Below are 19279 nucleotides of genomic sequence, written 5' to 3' on the forward strand. Positions count from 1 at the left end.
GCTACAGTGCAGTACAGAGAATGAAAAAACAACAGAGAATGGAAAAACTACAGAGAATGGAAAAAACAAAACAAAAACTTGTCGTTTCTTGTGTTTGAAAGGAGAAAGAGACTATCAAAATTATATGCTAGGTACAATGATAAAACAAACAAGAAACTGAACCCCTCTGCAGATTTTATAAGAGCACTCAACTCACAAAAAAACCACTATTTTTACGCACTTGTTACAAAATAAATCAGCATCAAGTAAACAATTTGCAAGCAAGCTTTCATATCCATCCACCAAATTGCAATTTGTTTGGTAAATAGACTCTGGAAAGATAATCTGATGAAAGAGAAGTTAAAACTTGAATTTCAGCCTTCATTTTAGATGCTGCCATAATTTCCAGCTAAAAAAGAACAAATTGACCTGTGATGCTGTGACAGCCTGATTGAAAATTCTATAATTGTTCAAACAAGAATTATATTTGTTGGATGTGTACAGAGAGCCGTAAAGAATATTACTGGAAATGGTGCTGCAAAATCACTGTCATGGAACTGAGGTTGATTTTTATGCTATGTTCTTATGTCTTCCCAAATATATTGGAAATATGTTTTCTCAAATTTATAAGCAGTTAATAAAGCAAATATAAATAGGAGAGGGAAAGTACACAATACCTTTTCTTCCTTGCTAACCAGAATATATGCCTAAATTGAGATATATGGTTTAAAAGCTCTAGGCAGGATCAGAAGTTAAATACAGAGCAAGCAAATGCTTTATGCGTTCCCCTTCTTTGAAAGACGTAATATCTTCCACAGTATTTAAGAAAGCAGTAAAATCCCATGTACAGCCCAGGGTCATCGAATCAGCCTAAAACACTGGCAGTTCTGGCCTGTGACCCATCGAGGCCTGCTGGACAGAGACGTGGGCTCCCAATGGCCTTTCTCAATCTCGCTGCCTTCTAGGGAGGCCAAACCTCACTGATTCTGCTATACTAAGTCATCTCAGTGAGGAAGAGGGCTGCAGGTGATAGGATTTGGCCCGTGGGGATTAAGAAATAGGAGACGATTGCTTTATACATACTTCTCTTCTCAACACTGGCTGACGAGCTACATAAGGCCTTTTTTGTATACTTGCTAATTTCTTCTGATCTTGTTGGGTGAATGGAATCAGGGCATCTTTGCATATATTTAATCTGAAAAGAAAACACAATTATTAATTTTTCTTATCTACTTTAAAAATGCTGTTTCCATCTTCTAACAAATCAAAGTAATGTAGGAAAACAGTAATAGATTTGACCATCTTTCTGTGCATTAAGTGAGATTCACTGTTACTTGCATATACTGACTATGAAAGAGAAGGGAAATAACTATTTCTTTGGGGAAATAACTAACCTCTGGAGATCGGATGGAAGAAGACCAAGCCATTTTATAGATGGAACAGTGAGATGATGGGCTTCAAAAGACATTGACTAAAATAAGAAAGGTCAGCTTACCACACAGGAGTTAAGACACAGCAATGACAATTAAAAACTGCTTGGAAATTTTTCATATTTTATGCTAGAAAGTAACACATCATATAAAAATTGCCAGACCAAAGGCTTATCTAGCCCACTATCACAGATACAGTAGATACCTAAAGGAAAAGTGTGGAAAAAAAAAAAAAGAGGCAGTTAATGAGATTTCCTCAGAATACTCCTCATGCTTCAGAAAGATTGGCTCCAACTTTCTGAGACAAAATGGTGGTGTTGTATTTAGCAATACTTGATACTTTTTTTTTTCTTGAATTTGTCTAGTTGTTTTCAAAATCCATGAAAATTTTTGTCATCTACAGCATCCAGCAGCTAAGTACCACAGTTAAATTAGACATTGTATTATGAATAACTGCATTGTAAGGAAGGAATCTGACAGTTTCATTTAATCCTGGAAGATGATGTTTTGTTAACACCCTTTTTGAAGAGCATTGGGCTGAAAACTTGAGCACTTGGGAAATTTGACTTTCCTATACAACCTTGTAGCATATATTTGAACTCTGACATCAATGTGTGATTGTTTTCTCAAAGTTTTTCTTACTTTGGATGTTCTTTCTCCTTTGCCTTATGGAACAGTTCACCTATCTGCTCCTTCTCTCTGCCTTCACCTTAGACCTTCTGCATTGTCTTCTTGTACCTGTATTTTTTAGCATGTAACACAAGACGCCTTCCTATTCTCTTGGCCTCTTCCTCCATAATGTTCTGCACTAACCTATGTATCCCCAAACAAATTCTCATCCCCAACCAAAATCTTTGCTAATGTAATATGATTATTCATTGGGCAGTTCACCCATCTCACAAGTTACGTCTCCCTTCTCCCCAGTTCCTCCAGTCTTCATTTGTCTTCTAGAGCAGGGACTGTGTGTACTACAAAGCAAAATGGAGAACACTTTTCTTTTGGGACTTCCCGAATAGTATCAAACACAAAACATCAAAACACCAAAATAAAAATACTATAAACTACTCCATGCATCAGGCAAAACAAGAGAAATATAACAAAATGAAACACCTGCCATTTTTATCTCTTTTCTTTTTGGTACAGGAAGAAGCTGTTCTTTCAGATACACAGAGCCTTGAAACTGTGTTTTGGTATTAAAATACAACAATAAAGGGCAATAGCCATTCTAAAAAAAGGATATAACATCTTGCATATCACAGCTTCAAAACTGGATTACAAAAATATATACTTAAAGTGGAAAAATATACTCACCACAGATCCATATTTGTAGATGCACATTATTTCTATACCTAATTTACAAATACCAAAAGTCAAGGATTTGTTTATCTATGTGCTGGGTGTGCTTAAGACGACTGCATTAATAACTCAAGTCTATGACATAACAGTTATGGCATTATGATTAATAAGGTTCTTAATGGTTTACAATATCTTTAAAGCATGTCAAAATAATACAATCAAAATTTGAGCATAATGTGGCACCTTTATATAGTTAAATGTTTCATACTGCCTGTGCATAATCGTTTCACAAGCAAGGGTAATCAGCTCTTTTACATGGTGTCCAACAACTGTCTTTGAAAGGGTTTTTCTTTGTCCACTGCAATCGTATCTCTCAACAGAATTGCTTGGGGCAGCTGCTTTGTATTTTGTAGTAATCTCCTTCATTTCCAGGTGGTATTCAGTGTAGATAAATACAGAGAATTTACTCTCTGTGAATCTGATGTTTCAGGGAAATCTCAGATTTACTGCTGATGTAATAGAATAACTCATGCACAGTGAATCTAGCACAGCCAGATGTAATTGGCTTGTTTTATGCAGAAAGAGTGGCTGTACATGAGGCTTTTGGGTGGGTCTGCACATGGGGAGCAGCTGAAAGATATTGAACACAGTGAACACGTTCAGATCAACAACACATGCCCGACAGATCCTTTGGATCTTGCTGCTTTCTTCAGGATTAGCCTTAGTAGGTATGATGGCTCAAGATTGATTGTAAGTTAATTATTATATTTTTCATTCTGCTTCTTCTAAACTTAAAGTATTATTCATACATGTTTTAATATTAAAAATAATTTCAGGTTTGCCTCATAGTGTCCCCATGAAAGATGTTAGGGATATCCTTAAAGGACAGTAAAAATCAACCAAATGCAGGATGTAGCTAAGATATCCTGAAACTTCCAAAACTTCCAGTTTCTAACTCCCTTTAAAATCAGTGGATTTACGCTATGGATCATAAAATGCACTGTGACTTTTTTTTTTTTTAAGGCACAGGGTTCAGATTACTGTTAAAACTGTGCAGATGTCTCAGTTAAATTGCACAAACTAGCAAGCTGTGGTTGTCTTGGATTAGCCCATTGTATACCAAGAAAGCCTTCTCATAGAAGTAAGAAAAAAGATATTCTATTTTTTTTTCTTTTTATGTTTGAAATTCTGAGGATTTACCATGTGGATCTGCATCCATAAGGGTGAAAATAGGAATTTGAAATGTATCCCACAGCTTCCTGACTAAAAGTCGTGTATTAAGATCCGGTACGCCTCTTCCCTAAGGAAATAAAATGAGAGCAGACATATTTAAATTAATTAAAACAACATCTGGTGACATATGTGTTTACATCTGTCATTGCAAAGCAAGTAAACAAACAAAACACTGGCAGAAATACTTCTGCAGCTATTCTGCAGAGAAAGTTCCACTTTGGCTCCGTGAGGAGGGAAGGAGGAACGAGGGCTGTGAAGCAGCGTGGCAAATGGCCGGGATTACAGGGACCTTAGAAGCATCATACTTTCCTCTCAAAAAAGAGTTAATTTGCAAGGTCTGGCAGCTGACATACAGATGGACTCTGATATATGAATAAGCTGGTGTAAAAAGGCCATTTTTTTTTCCACTTAATATTTATGTCACTGATGAAATAGTATAAAAAAACTCTTGATATGGCTGACCAACTGGTGCTTGGTACCTGCCCTCTATATTGCATAGTATAATTTTTTATCTCTCAGGTTGAGGATAAGGCTTTCCTGACTGTGGGCAATATTTGCCCCAGAACACATAGGCACACATATTCAATTTACATATCCCTATTAATGCTCCAGGCTCCACTGCTCTGTCACAAAACCAAACAGTTCCCTCTCTGTTTTATAGCCTTGCTAAAGCTAGGATGCTGGAGAAGAAAGAGAGACTCATAGGGCAGCTATTTTGCAATAGTAGATGAAGTTGATGAGCTAACACGCTCTAAGGAGATCTTTGGAATAAATAAGTCTTAAGGATGTGTATTTTGTATTTATATTACTAGGGTATTACAAGGAATAAAATGAAAAAAAATACTGTAAGACAGGTTTCTTAATAATTTTATTATAATCTTTTGTCTAAGTCTGAGCACCACTGCAATCCTAAAGTATCATTTAAATTGTTAAGTCTAACTAGACAATATACAGTGTAAATGGCCATCCTGTGATGGATGCAGTGCGTACCGTAATCATGATACATGGGGTCAATTTATTGCAGAAGTCATCATCCAGGAGTCTCTGAAAAGTTGCATCTTTTTCTACAATTAGCATAAATTTTGCATGTGAGATTAAATCTTAAATGTTAAGGCTAGCTGCATGTAAAATGATCCACCACACAAATCAATTAAATCCAAATGCTCTATCATACATTTTCTAGAGGCAAAGGCAGTGCTCATGACTCAATTTCAGAGCCAACAAGCAAAGAAAAAATTACCAAATCATTGTTTAACTTGCAATATTCTTTGTTTATACTTTATTTTTTCAGTCTACAATGAGCGTTCTTGCTCAAAGGATACTTTTAATTCCTTCAACATTAGAAGGCACAGAGACTGCCTAAAACAACAAAAATGAAATTAATCATTTTAAATAGAGAAAATGATCTATTTTAAAATAACAACATTAGGTAATGAAAGACACAATTATATCCTGAAATAACCATTCACCTTTATATACAAGATTGTTCTTGACATTTTCAGTGCTTTATGAGCATATTTGATCATTTATATCCTTTTTTATTATATAGTTGTATTGAAGTTCTCCAGTTACTAAAAGATGCTTTTGGAGAATGCCCTTGTGCTGCTGTCATAGAAGGTTATTCCTCACATGGCCACTACAGAGATAACATTGTCCTGGTTAATTTTGTGTTTTATCCAGAAAATACTCATCTGAGTGTGAAGACTGCTAATTCAAGATAAGTTTAAAACATCTAACCATTCTTTTTGAAAGACTGTTAAATTCTTTCTTTTATCAAAGTATCACCTGATTTTACAACTGTTTGGTAGCAATTATTTTAAGATATGGCAATGCTTACTTTACATCTCATATTAAGATTGGCTCAATCTGGCAAACATATGGATGCAAAAACAGGAAATGGAAGAAGACTTGGCAAGCAAATATGTGTATACTGAAGTGTGTGGTCTCTTTTTACTCTGACTGCTAGATCACCTCAGGTGCCAGAGTGGAATGACTCAACAAATGAAAATACAGAGAGCTGTGGAACAGTGCTAATAAGAGAGGTCATTAGGCTCCGCTTAAACAAAAACAACAATATGTAGCTAAGGTTGTCTTTCCATATTGAAATTACCCGCCTAGGTTTCTAATGGACACATTTTCCAGGAAGCTATGACAACACTCTGCATTCTGCTCCCACTTTCATATTCTACATGCCTAAAGAGAAAGCTTTTAGGATTAGATTAGCTGAATCTCATCTCTTCAATCCACTTCTAGCTCTTGATTGCCTTTGAAAATGTTACTAACTTCTCTGTAGTCCATTTCCACCTTTGGTACAATTAATGGCAATGCAAACTCTTCTAATGTCTGTAATTCTTGTAAAACTGATATAAAAAGCTCTTTCTGAGACCTAACAGGCTCACATTAGATACTGTTGATTATGAGATGCTGGGCCCACAGAGAGAATATCAATCCTTATAGCTGACAGCATATCAGCATTGAACTTGTGTAAATGAGAAGATATTCGGGTCCAGAAAGAGATATATATATATTTTTTCTAAATACAGAGGCTGAATTCAGTCTCATTTGTTCTGTTACTGCCAGATGAACCTGTCCACTCCAGTAGAAGCAGCACCTTGAGAACCAGATGAGTACTCAAGCTATTAGACTTATTTTCTCACTCTTCAGGAAATCAGTCTACTGTGACTGAAATTAAATACGATGAGAGAACCCAAGATTCTGCAGTTCAGAGCCTTTCTTTGTCAGAACACTGTAATAGAAAGGGTTAGCATGAAAAGGGCCAGCTTAAAATCAGGCATCCGCAGACTCACAGACTCGTGGCAGGCCAGTCCATCAAAGAGATGAGCAAGAATGTTTCTCTCATTTTTACCCATGAGTTCCTTGTGTGCCACAAGCACTGGTCTTTATAATAAATATGTTTAATAACTTTGGCTACAGTAAGTACAGGATTAAAAAATACACCAAAAAGGTAGAAACTATGAATTACTGTTGCTATTTATAATACATACTGTTGCACTACAGGTACAATTCACTTTTGTACCATCTTCCTCAGTATAACTTAAATTACCAGCAACAGAACCTTTACTTGTAGACAGCTGAAAAAAATAATAAGTTGTTGTTATATTGCATAGGTAAAACAAGAAACTTCTGGAAAGAACTGTGAGCAGTAATAAGCAATTATTGACTGTCATCAACATTTTAACACTGAACAAAGCTATTTTCTTCATAGATATGAAGGAATATTTACAATAAATTTTGTTAATAACATTTATAGATACAAAGGAATTCTTATAAGGCATGAGATACAAATCAATTTAAACTTGACAAATCATTTAAGCACAAATTGCAGAATGAATGTGTTTAAACTATGCCTTCACTAGGTTAATAGCAAAATGTCTAGTGATTTTAGCTCAATGAGTTGGCTAAAATAATTTGTTTAGGTAAAGGATTTTGTTCCCAAACTCCTTGAAACAAGGGAATTATCTCTGTATTTTCTCTGAAAAAAGGAGTCTCTGAATACCATGACAAATAAACATAAAGTTTCACTGAATACTTCTTACTAATCACTTTCTTGATATTTCAGCTTTCAGTATACCTTATATGAGTTCAAAATAATGGAAAAAAAATCATAATAATAAACTACTTACTATATGTAGGCTTCTCCGAGGTATCTTAAGCATGCAAGAAATGTCATTGATTATATTGTCCACAATACTCTGGCTGCCAAACAGTACTGTATCTGTGTAATATATATCTCTATAAAGATAGAATAGTGTATTTGTACTTATAATACTGAAAAAGCTGTAGGCTTGAGAGAGTGAAGAAAAACATTTTACTGAGGGCAAGGATAATTAGACCAATTTAAACCTACATTTAATGTACAGACGTGTGTTATTCTACAGATATATACCTGTTTCACAATAACACCTGTCTTTCACAATAACATTCATAAAATACAATCTCAACTGGAGTTACAGAAATGCAGTATTACCTTTTAGTTGCATAAGTATTGCTCTGCACCATCTTATAGATCATAGACAAAATTTTGAGCATCAGAGCTGAAAAAAATACATTTAGAAAATATATTAATTGGTTGATGTTTACCAAATAAGAAGTAGATTTAAGCTGTTTAACAACTAGCACTGATAGAACAACCTTCTTTTCAGAAATGTGTATGCAATAATTTATATTTATTTGAGCCATATTTGTGTCTCATAAAACCTAAAAAAATGTAAATACAGTTTGAACATACATATTTTAATATGCTGTGAAAGCACAGAGAAACTATACTAATCAACAGACTAAATTTTTAGAATAATGAGAAAAAATATGATTGAGTTAACTGAGGAGAAGTATGCTCTGGTATCCAGGCCATGAAATGACTTGGAGTTTTTGCTGTCCATATTCCAAGATTCCTCTGTAGTAAGTTTTCTAAGGAAGGATGATGTTTTTATATAAAGATCTTTTAAATACGTCTGCAGCTGATAAGCGGTCAGGGAGGGTGGAAATTATAAGAACTCTGTATGAATTTCACTGTAACCCACACTATAATTTAATAGATAAGGGAAAGGCTGAAGGACTGGCTTTTATTAATTTTACACTTCTAAAGCAGAATGCATAATTTATTTTTTCTACAAAGTTTTAAACTAAAAGAGGAAAAAAAAAAAGAATTCTGCTTTTGGACTGTTTTAACTTACCAAATTTTGGTGCTGAGTTAGAGCAGTCGCTTCTTATTTTTTTGATGGTACAACATGGTATCATCTGTAGACCAACAGAATCTTCAAATCTGATACATTGCAAACAAATACAATAAAAGTGTAAACGTATGAAGTAAGGATACTCTAAATCGTTCTCTTCAGGATAATTCAGAATAAGATGCCTTTTCTCTCATCAAATATTCTATTCCTTTTTTCAGATTTAATATAGGGTCCCGTCAATTTCAGTGGAGTTCCTAGCTATCACTGTGTGATACTTTCAAAAAGTATCCATGGTAAAATATCCCTAATTTTACAAAAAACAGCACAATCTTTCTAAATTACTTTCTTTGTCCAAGCTTTTGCATCATACATCCGTTGGGTGGCAGAACACACCACACGGTGCAGGCATGTGAGATGACAGCAGTGAACAGCACACTGTGCCCTCTGCCTTTCTATTTAAAGGAACTCTCCCGTGCTTGTGCGAGAAAAAATACCTCTGCTTTTCACTTGCATGTTCCCTACATTGTAACTTTACAAGATTAAATTTCTGTGAAGAAAACAGTTTGCTGGATTTCTTTGCTATAGTAAACAGGGAGCACTCGTTTTAGGAAACAATAGGTTTAAGAGTCTAAGTCTGATCCATGTGATTCCCACACTTCATTAACAAAAAAAAATTAAAAACAATCAAGCTGGCTTTACATCAATCCCTCAGCAACAGTGCCTGGAATTGTCTTTACCCTCACAGAATAATTCCCTAAACAGCCTTGTCTCCACAACTGGGAAATCTGGCAAACAAAAGGCACAGCTGGACAATGAAAACCAGTTGAACTGCTTTGGGATTGGCATTTCGCTGAGCGCATTCTCAGGTAACTATCTCTCTGGGTCCCTACAAATGTTTCCAAGAAACACTTCAAACATGAAATTATTCTCTCATCCTACTAGGTCCTGCCCTATAGATCCAAGCTGTGCATTAGGTATGAAAAGGTTCGCTGAAAAAAAGGTGCATACCCCAACTGACTATATTTCCTTTAGCTCCTAGTACATTTTGAACTTTTGTTTTTATCTGGTTACTTGTTTTTATTGTAAACAACTACTTCCTACAGTGCCATATTAAAGAGGGGTATTGGTTATTATTCTGTGGAATTGCATATCGGAGATTACATTTCATCATCATAAATACTTGTTAACATTTTTGAATTTGATTGATGAGTCTTATTTTTAACATACTGTGATGTTAACTTGCTTTAATTTGACCATTTTTTCCCCCTCTATGTGACCTGATGGCAAATAACATCCCACGTGTGTTTTTCTAGCTGGGAATGCCAGTTCCTCCAAGATTGCCAAAAATTGCAAAACTTGGTTATAGTATTTTAATTTTACTGACATCTGAGTGAAACATTTTTTGTCAAACTATCAGGACATAACCCATTAAATCCACTGGACCATGCACACTTTTCAGTTAACTGATTACCTTCAGGCCCTTCGGGTTTTTTGACTGACAGAAATTTATTATTCTCATTACGTAAGGATTCCACCAAAGTGGATATGTGGAAGGTTTGCTCTATTTTCTCAACCCCAGTTGTTTGTAACGTGGCCAGTCAAACACCTCTGCAATCCTAGTGATCAAAATATCCTTTAACCCTCTGATATGCAAAGCTCTTGCAGGACAAGAAAGGGATTTGTGTCTTTCTTGATCCTTTTGCATTGTTATTATTGAAAGCAATTAATCTGTCAGATTCAGGCATTTTCACCTCCTCAGAAAAACACTGTTCCACAGGCAACTTCAGCAAATCACACAATGTGTTGCAAAGGAACCTGTCTAGATAAACTAGCATAAAATCGAGAAGTCAGCTAACATTCATAAATTTGGTTTACTTTTTTGGGTTGGAAATGAACTTAGAACAACTTACGGACACAGTATGGAGCTAAGAGATAAAGCATTGAGAGGATCATCTTTTTTGAAGAAGAGAAGGTCATTGTTATTGTTTGAGGAAACAACATCATGAGGATGTTATAGCTGTTCATGCAGAGGGGTTTCTGAGTATCTCTTTTTATTTGTCCATTACTTTTCAAGAAGTAAATTATTTGTTAGTTCCAATAGAACGAATGCAAGAGTAACTTTTGGAAGTTATACGATCAACTATATATGCATGCCATTTCTATAAATATAATGCAGGTCTTTAAAATTTATAACACTTACTCTATATTCCTCCAATCTGATCTGTTAGCTACTGTGAGCACAGGTGCTTTTTGTTTGCCCAAGCTTGTAAGTACATTTAGAACAACATTTTCTATTGCTTCAAGAACTTCAGAACTGAAAGAAAGCAAATGTGTGATACTCTTCATATGATTAAATACAGTTCGAATTGTATTCATTTTGCATGCATTTATTCATTTTATTATCATTCATATTATTCTCAACACTATATAGAATATCTTTTAATTCAAAACCATTTCAAGAAGATACTAGTCTTAAAAATATGCAGGAACTTTGTTTTGCTTTCGAGGTTTATTTTGCTTATTTTCGATGAAATCTTTGACTTTCCATTTCAGATGAAACACAGAGTGCATAGTTTAAAAGTGCATTTCTATTCACCTTTGAAACCATCAAGTTTTCAACCAGCTGAACTGTGGGACCAACTGGCTGGTTTGTTACTAATGATTAATGTTTTACTTTAAGTGATGTAATATTGGCTTTGGCTCTGATTTGGGCTAATTTGTTTTTAAATGCTGTAAATTAAAAAAAAAAAAAAAGTTCAAGAGTACAAATACTTCCTGTTGTACCACTGCATATTAACCTCTTGATCTGCTGCCTCGAACAAACTGTTGAGGGTTTTAATTATATGAAGGCTTAATTTCACTATGAAAAGAATAAAATCGATAACTTTCACCTAAAAAAAATTAAAAGGCAAACTAGCCTTGCAGCAGATCCTCTACAGCAAAATAGTACTGGCTTAGAGTGTTATGACAGATGCTTTTTATTTTCATAAGGAGAGCTGAAGTGCTGGCATCAGATTGCTTAAACATGTAAGGGTGCTATATAAAACTGTAAGTTTAAGTAGGAATTAAAGGAATAGACAAGAGTATTGCTTATTTTAGCTGAAAGATTTATCAGCAAAGGCCAATTTTGTCATTAAATAATGTATTAAGAACAAATACTAGCACTCATTCACATAAAATGAATTAATGTAGCACTACAAAACCAGCAATGATGATTTAACCTAGTTGTAAGTTTTCCTTTCTATTATTGCTTCATAATCATGTCCAAGATTCCTTGATTTTCAGACTCATGGTCTAATCCCTCAAAATTAAAAATAAAACCTATTAAGTAGAAAGAACAGGGTCAGCTTGTGGGATAACATATAATACAGCAAAGGGTTATAGTAAAATAGATAATCAAAGTCGACTACAGTGCAAAACTCAAACTTACCAGTTGAGAAAAAAAATATGCATAAGTGAATGAATAAAGGAATGGACAGGTATGTAGGAAAAATAAAATATGACAGTTTTGCTACTCATATATTCTTTATTTCATCACTTGATTCTGTTTATGCTTCATATTCCATATGTGCTTCGAATTTTGCTGCAGGATTAGGAAGTCTGGGTTTCTTTTGGATTCCCAATTTCTTGATTTGTTGATCAACAGAATTTGTAAATGTGACAATAAAGGGGAAAGAGGGCAGCGATTCTCTCTGTACAGCTAGCTGATGTTCCAGCTCCCCTCGCAGAGATTAACAGAATTTTAATAAGTATATAGTGCTGGCCAAACATGCCTATTAAAATTCATTCTGCTTTAGCTAACAGTGAAATCGGAGCTGGGAAGGGGCAGGCGCTGTGGATCTCCCAGGGCTGCAGCTCATTCCTGACAGGCTGCAGCATGGGTAGATCCTGGTCCCTGTATAGCACATTAAATGGTCTTCAACATTACTGGCATGAAAGAAGATTAATTTGATGGTACCTTTAGCAAGCAACTAAATATGCACAAGAGAAACAGTTACAAATAAAAATCTGCAACATACTAAACCAATGCACTCTGAGAACCCGAGCAGGAAACTGCTAGAAACGTGCAGATCCTAGACCTGTAAGAAAGACCAAGAACTTCTTGAGACGTCTTATTTTATTATCCTTTTTCTTTTAAAATTTCTATTAAGATGCTGCTTTTCCAAGCCCTTGAGGATGATACACTCTCTACTGAAAGTCTTTATAAAGGGCAACTAAAAGCTTTAGGTTTTTGTAAGTGAAGTAATCAATATGAAATTGAGTCTTTTTTTCCCACTTTTTTTTTTTTTTTTGGTACTTCTTGCCTTCCACAGAAAGGTTGGGCAGGTGCCATTTTTCGCACGTTTTACCTGGGCACGTGGCTCCTGTGACGGGATGGAGCCTCCTGGGAGCCAGCCTCGCTCCTGGCAGGCACCGTGGCGGAGCACGGCCCGGGGTCCTCCGCGGAGCCCCCCAGCCTCCCTGGAGGGGACGAAGCCATTTTGAAGAAGAAACAAAAGCAACGAGCAAAGAGATTACCAAAAGCTATTCTGGGTGCTGGATTTAAAACTCATTCTTTGAGCTCCAACAGCGGGGTCAACAGGAGAGAAAAAGCCAGAAATTTTGGAGAAATTTTCTGTAAAAAAGCACAGAGTTGAGCAAAGGGGTTTCACACCCTCCCTGACTGACAGGCGCTGGCCCCGCCCTCCCTAACGGACGAGGCCCCTTTCCCGCCCTGACTGCCCAGCCAATGGCCTTTCCCGCCCTGACGGACCAGCCAATGGCCTTTCCCGCCCTGCCTGACTGACAGGTGCGCAGCCCGCCCTCCCTCATGGACGAGGCCCCTTTCCCGCCCTGCCTGACTGACCAGGGCGGCAGCCAACAAGACCTTGAAACGGACCTTGGCGCTGCCGTAACGAGCAGCTCTTTAGGCACAAGCACAGTTACATCAAGATCCTTGGGGATCACTGGAATAAATGCGCCCAGCCTGGATAGAAAATGGCCAAATGCCTCCTTGTTTTTCTTGCCAGGAGTGATTTTGCATCTTTTAATGGCCAATGTCTTTTCCTGACCGTTCTCGGTGCCTGGGACAAAATGCGGAAATAGATTGGAAAAGGTGAAAGCTGCAGTGCAAAGCCACCAGTTGAAAAATGAGCTCCCTGCAATGAGATTAAATATTTAACACAATTTTTATAATTTGCCTTCAGTATTTGGAAGACTTAGCATAAACTTGGTCATGTTTTCTATTTTTTGCTCAACGGGCTGTTAAAATCTTGTGCGATGAGCAAACTCAAACCTCCAAGAGCCATGAATCACTGGATTCCAAAGAGGGTTAGATTTAAGAAAAAAAGTGCTGAATATTGCAAGACCCATGACAGAATCAGGACATTCATGACTCATACGGTATCATCAGCCAGAAAGCATCACTTCAAAATGGATGATACCCAGCTACAGATAAGCTGATAGCAAATTTTTGACTAAATTCATGTGAGTAACATTTTGGCGTGTTTCACCCGTTTTTTTTTAGGCTTACCTTTTCCTACAGCTTTTCTGAAGGTCTCGAGAGCAAGACCCTACGGCCAATTTCTGCTTTCTGGGTGAAACAGCCCCCTGAGAGCCCCCACAGTGTGCCAAGGAGCAGATCTCTGTTGCTTCAGTCGTTGGGTGCCGATAGCAGCACTCATTGGAGCTCGATGGTGAAAACCAGCAGAGTCTAAGACTTTATACAGGTCTCACATTTGCAGTTATGGTATACTGAAAATTTTGTATTTTCAACTCCTAAGTAAATCACAGTAAAACACTGTCTAAAAGTACTCATTTTATCAGCAAGTTACTTGAGATCAGTATCTTAAAGGCTTGCTGTTCCTAGAGAAATTTTAAAACTTCTAAATTAATTTTATTTAATATAATTTAACTAACTTAAGTCTCCTGTTGATAACATTGCTTTTTGTGCACAGCAGGCAGTAATATTGGAAGCTGTGCTGTATCTCACTGGCACCCAACAGCATCTCAAGAGCTGCGATGTTTGGGCTTGTTGATAGCAAAGTTAGATGCTGGTGCTAGGAAGTTGGAGGCAGTTGTTTTTCCCTGCTGTTGCATTAGCAACTACTGGTGAATGTTTCTTCTTTGGTACTTGCAAGAGTAAGCAGTTCAAATCCAGCTTGGGTAGGTAATTAAAAAAATCATGCACCGATTTATTCAAGGACAGCCTCAGGCTATGATGATACGAACACAAGGTGCTTCAATTAACAGAGGCAAAGAAAAGAAAGGGGAATTAATAAATTGAAATTTTCAGACCTTTCATCTTCAGTCTTTGGCCTTCAGGTACCTTGAGATCACTCCGGAAATATTTACGTAAAAACCCTGTAGCTCTTTCCAACAATTCAACATCAAAAATCAACAGATTTTTCTTTGATATACAACTGACAAAATTATATCACGCCTCTAGCAACAGATTGCAAGTAAAACTATATATATCAACTTGTTACAAGTTATTTTAATGACTTGTTTCTTCATCATAGCAGCAAACAGCAACTAGAAAAAGCATGACCCAAATGCCTAATGCTTCTTCCAGAGTTAGTCGAGATGGAAAAACAAGCATCAATAACAAGAATTTCCATGCTTCAACCTTAGCATTACACATATGTATGTAAATATATACGTGTGTATATATAAAACACATAAGCTGGTATTCAGAATACAATCAGTAGCTGAACTATGCTCTGTAAATGAATTAGCAGGTCATGGTGTGAACTCCTCTCTTTCTTCTCTTCCCCTTTGTAAACCCTGCCTGATAAGAAAGATTAATATCAATTGCGAATACTCACAGTATATTTTATGTATATGGGATGAAAAATTATTAGGAAAACAAGTGATAAGCCATTATGAGATGCTGGTGGAAAATGCCCTGTAACTGATGCAGTTCCCTCTGCATTTGTCTTGCTAATGCAAAGTTGTGCAGCAGAGGGCACCACACATGGCAGACAGAAGAAAAACATGAGTACTTTGAAGATGCAAAGTTCTACAGTATGATTGTACTGATTCTTAATAAAACTGCATAGGACAGATAATGAAACACTTTCAGATCTGTTTGCTTCAAGAAAAGGCTTGACACCCAGGAGTTCCCTTAAAATTGCTTCCTATTATAAACTTTTTCTCTTATCAGGATATCTACTTTTCAAGGTAGAGTGTTATAAAATAACATGTCTGATGCTGAATTCAAAGTCAGTTCTGCAATTGCTGAAGAAGAGACTGTTTTGATCTCTGTTCTTATCATCACACCTTGTATAATAAAAGTGCTACGGAAAACAAAGCTGCATTTATCTTAGTGCCAAGATTTTAAACTGCATCAAATGGAGCATTCAGTACATAAAAGCTTGTCTCTACATTTTCCTTTTCTTTGTTGCATGCCGTATAAAATAGGGAAAAAACAGATCTTTTGCTATGTAAGTAGTCCTGTACATTAACGTTTCATGATTGCCCTGCTGAGTATTTCTCTCCAAACAGCCTGTCAGTAATTCTTTTAATAACCTCGTAGGCATAATGGTGGACCTATTTCTAATTAATGTCAAACAGAAACACCTGCAAGATATTTATTTATTTTAGAAGGCGCCGAGTCTCTATGAGAGAGAGATTTTTGTTATCATCTCTTTTCCTTTTCTTTTATCTGTCAGCTAGAACTGAAGTCCAACAGGCCTTTTTTTAAAAAAAAAAAAAAAAGTTTATTTATTTTTTTTTTTAAAAAAGGAAGAACAGCCTTCATACAACGTCCAGCAGAGTCATGCTCAGGTCCTGAACACCAAGCTGGGACATTCTTGAAGCCTGATTCTCCCTCTGTAGCCCCAGGTACTGCATCCACTTCTCCCACTAGCAGCAGTTTAACAACAAGCACTGCAGGTACAAATCCTACCTATAGTAATAAAAGCAGTTGCAGCAGCTCTAATACTCGAACAAGTTTTAAGAAAATCCCAATAGGAATTCAGAGTGGAAAGTGGGGAATTCTGCTATTATTATTCTTCGAAGACAATGTTGTGAGGGGACATGAAGAGAGAAAGCACTTGGAAACAGCCAAGCCTCCATGGAAGTGGCACTGCTGGAAACAAAACAAAACGACTGCCTTGGTGTTTAGCATATAGTTCTCTCGCGTGTAAATAATAAAAATGATAGTCTATGTTATGGACCGAAGGTGAAACTCATTCTCTGCTGGCTATTTACATTCATATCAAAATCCCAATGCAGCAAAATAATGTAAGAAATATGACAAAAAAGGGTACTACTTCCTACACTTAACTCTCAACTCTTCTCAAAAGAGATGGGTACCTAAAATTTACCAGTTACCACATTTTCCATTGCTAGGAAAGGGGAATATAATATAAAAATACAATAAATAATAAAAACTCTCAAATCTGAAGAGCTATAAGACTAGAATGATTGGCAGCCAATTCTGCCCACTGTCTTTGGCAACTCCTACAAGTCACCTGCTCTTATTGTCTGTACAGAAAAATCTTGGGGTGGACTTCAGGCTTTTATTATTAACTACTTAATCCTGCTTGGGGAAAGCGAAGGGTGACGTACGAGTCTGTTCCAACACTGTCCCGACAGTCACTGCTCTCGCATTTTATGGTTGCAAGCTATAAAATTATGAATAGGGTGCAGCACTTGATGAGGGTTTCCACTTTCCATAGTGCTGACTATGATTTTGAAAAGTAGAATTGTAGTCACAATGACCAAACAGCCCCAAATTAACACCCTGTAAAGACAGATATGCAGAAAAATATAAGACAGATCATTGAATCAAACAGAAGTGGAACGGCAATTAGAAAGTACGCTACACTAAATAGCCATGTGCAGTCAGCAGCATCTCCTCTAGGTGTGCGCCTTAGTTCTACAATAAAAATAAAGATAGAATTAAGTTTTCTCTATGAACTAAGCTGAAGTTTTTCTTTCAGCCATTTAATACAGTTTGCTGCTCCACCAGCCGGCACGGTAACGCGCTCCTCAACCAAGGCAACCCGCTCCTTGGTGCGGAGCGCGGGATGAGATCACATCCGCACCAAACCACAGCACGCCAAGCAGCAAAGGGGGAGAGCCAACTCCGAACGCTCACTTTAACGACCGGGCGCCTCATATTAGTGATGTAATGTCAGCAAATAATAGGTGTTGCTGGACAGCTGCTATTACACTATATTGGCTCTTCTCTCTTAAAAGATTCAAGCAGAAGAGAACTGAGTAACTGATAACTTTTTGACGCAGGTTGTGGAGGAGCCGACGAGGAGAGGTGGGCTACTGGACCTCGTGCTATCAAATAGGGAGGGCCTAGTAGGAGATGTTAAGGTGGGGGGTAGCCTCGGCTGCAGTGACCATGAGTTGGTGGAGTTCAGGATTCAACGAGGAGGAGGCAGGGCTGTAAGTAGCCTTGCGACGATGGACTTCAGGAGGGCCAACTTTAGCCTCTTCAGAGACCTCCTCGGTAGAATCCCATGGGCTAGTGCTCTAGAAGGCAGGGGGGCCCAAGAGAGCTGGTTAGTTTTCAAGCGGCACTTCCTCCACGCCCAGCAGCAGTGCATCCCTGTGTGTAGGAAGGGAGGCAGAGGGGGCAGGCGACCTGCGTGGATGAGCCGGGAGCTTGTGGCAATGCTCAAGCAGAAGGCAGCGGTATACAGAATGTGGAAAAAAGGACAGGCCCCCTGGGAGAAATACAGGAACGTAGTCAGGGAGTGCAGAGATGCGACAAGGAAAGCTAAGGCACGTCTGGAAGGCAAGCTGGCAAGGGACGTTAAAAATAACAAAAAAAAATTCTTCAAATACATTAACAGCAAAAGGAAGATCAGGGAGAACGTGGGTCCGCTGGAGGACGGGATGGGCACCTTGGTTACAAATAACACAGAAAAAGCAGAGTTGCTCAATGCCTTCTTTGCTTCGGTGTTTACCAAGGGCAGCCCTTTAGAGCCCCAGGCCCTAGAGGCAAGAGAAGAAGCGGGTGGAGAGGAAGACTTGCCCTGGGTAGAGGAAGATTGGGTCAGAGAGCACCTAAGGAACCTCGATACCCACAAATCCATGGGCCCTGATGGGATGCACCCCAGAGTGCTGCGGGAGCTGGCAGATGCCATAGCTAAGCCGCTCTCCATCATCTTTGAAAGATCCTGGAGAACGGGGGAGGTGCCGGAAGACTGGAAGAAGGCCAATGTCACGCCAGTCTTCAAAAAAGGCAAGAAGGAGGACCCAGGCAACTACAGGCCAGTCAGCCTCACCTCCGTCCCCGGAAAAGTGATGGAACGGCTCATACTGGCCGTTGTCTCCAGGCACATGGAGGACAAGAAGGTGCTCAAGAGTAGTCAGCATGGATTCACCAAGGGAAAATCTTGCCTGACTAACCTGATAGCCTTCTATGATGAAATGACCGGCTGGATAGACGAGGGGAGAGCGGTGGATGTCGTCTATCTCGACTTCACCAAGGCTTTTGACACCGTCCCTCACAACATCCTCCTGGGCAAGCTCCGGAAGTGTGGGATAGATGAGTGGACAGTGAGGTGGATTAGGAACTGGCTGGATGGCAGGGCCCAGAGAGTGGTGATCAGCGGTGCAGAGTCTAGTTGGAGGCCTGTGGCTAGTGGGGTCCCCCAGGGGTCAGTCCTTGGTCCAGTCCTGTTCAATTTATTCATCAATGAC

The 19279-nt window shown here is 38.0% G+C and overlaps 1 protein-coding gene across 1 annotated transcript; it reads right to left on the reverse strand.

Annotated features, from left to right (window-relative positions):
* Nucleotides 1–254: 254 nt before the first annotated feature.
* On the reverse strand, nucleotides 255–13112 carry SPO11 (SPO11 initiator of meiotic double strand breaks). Its single transcript, XM_010212826.2, has 13 exons — nucleotides 12982–13112; nucleotides 10833–10946; nucleotides 8633–8721; nucleotides 7927–7993; nucleotides 7583–7691; nucleotides 6944–7030; nucleotides 5261–5297; nucleotides 4929–5038; nucleotides 3906–4005; nucleotides 2721–2758; nucleotides 1374–1450; nucleotides 1063–1174; nucleotides 255–388 (listed from the first exon to the last, which is right to left on the reverse strand). Exons 1-13 carry the CDS (start codon nucleotides 13110–13112, stop codon nucleotides 269–271), a joined length of 1191 nt encoding a protein of 396 aa, XP_010211128.2. The 3' UTR covers nucleotides 255–268.
* Nucleotides 13113–19279: the final 6167 nt, after the last annotated feature.

Source organism: Tinamus guttatus, unplaced genomic scaffold (genome assembly GCF_059628265.1).
Source record: "Tinamus guttatus ecotype Peru unplaced genomic scaffold, ASM5962826v1 Tinamus_guttatus_pri_ptg000027l, whole genome shotgun sequence".
In the NCBI taxonomy this organism is placed as follows: domain Eukaryota; kingdom Metazoa; phylum Chordata; class Aves; order Tinamiformes; family Tinamidae; genus Tinamus; species Tinamus guttatus.

Coding starts and splice junctions, on each gene's coding strand:
- SPO11 (XM_010212826.2), bottom strand. CDS start 13,112: ATGGCTTCGTCCCCTCCAGGGAGGCTGGGGGGCTCCGCGGAGGACCCC. Junction 7,692..7,926: donor AATACTTATGCAACTAAAAG/GTAATACTGCAT, acceptor CTATCTTTATAG/AGATATATATTACACAGATA. Junction 2,759..3,905: donor TATGGATGCAGATCCACATG/GTAAATCCTCAG, acceptor TTTGTAAATTAG/GTATAGAAATAATGTGCATC.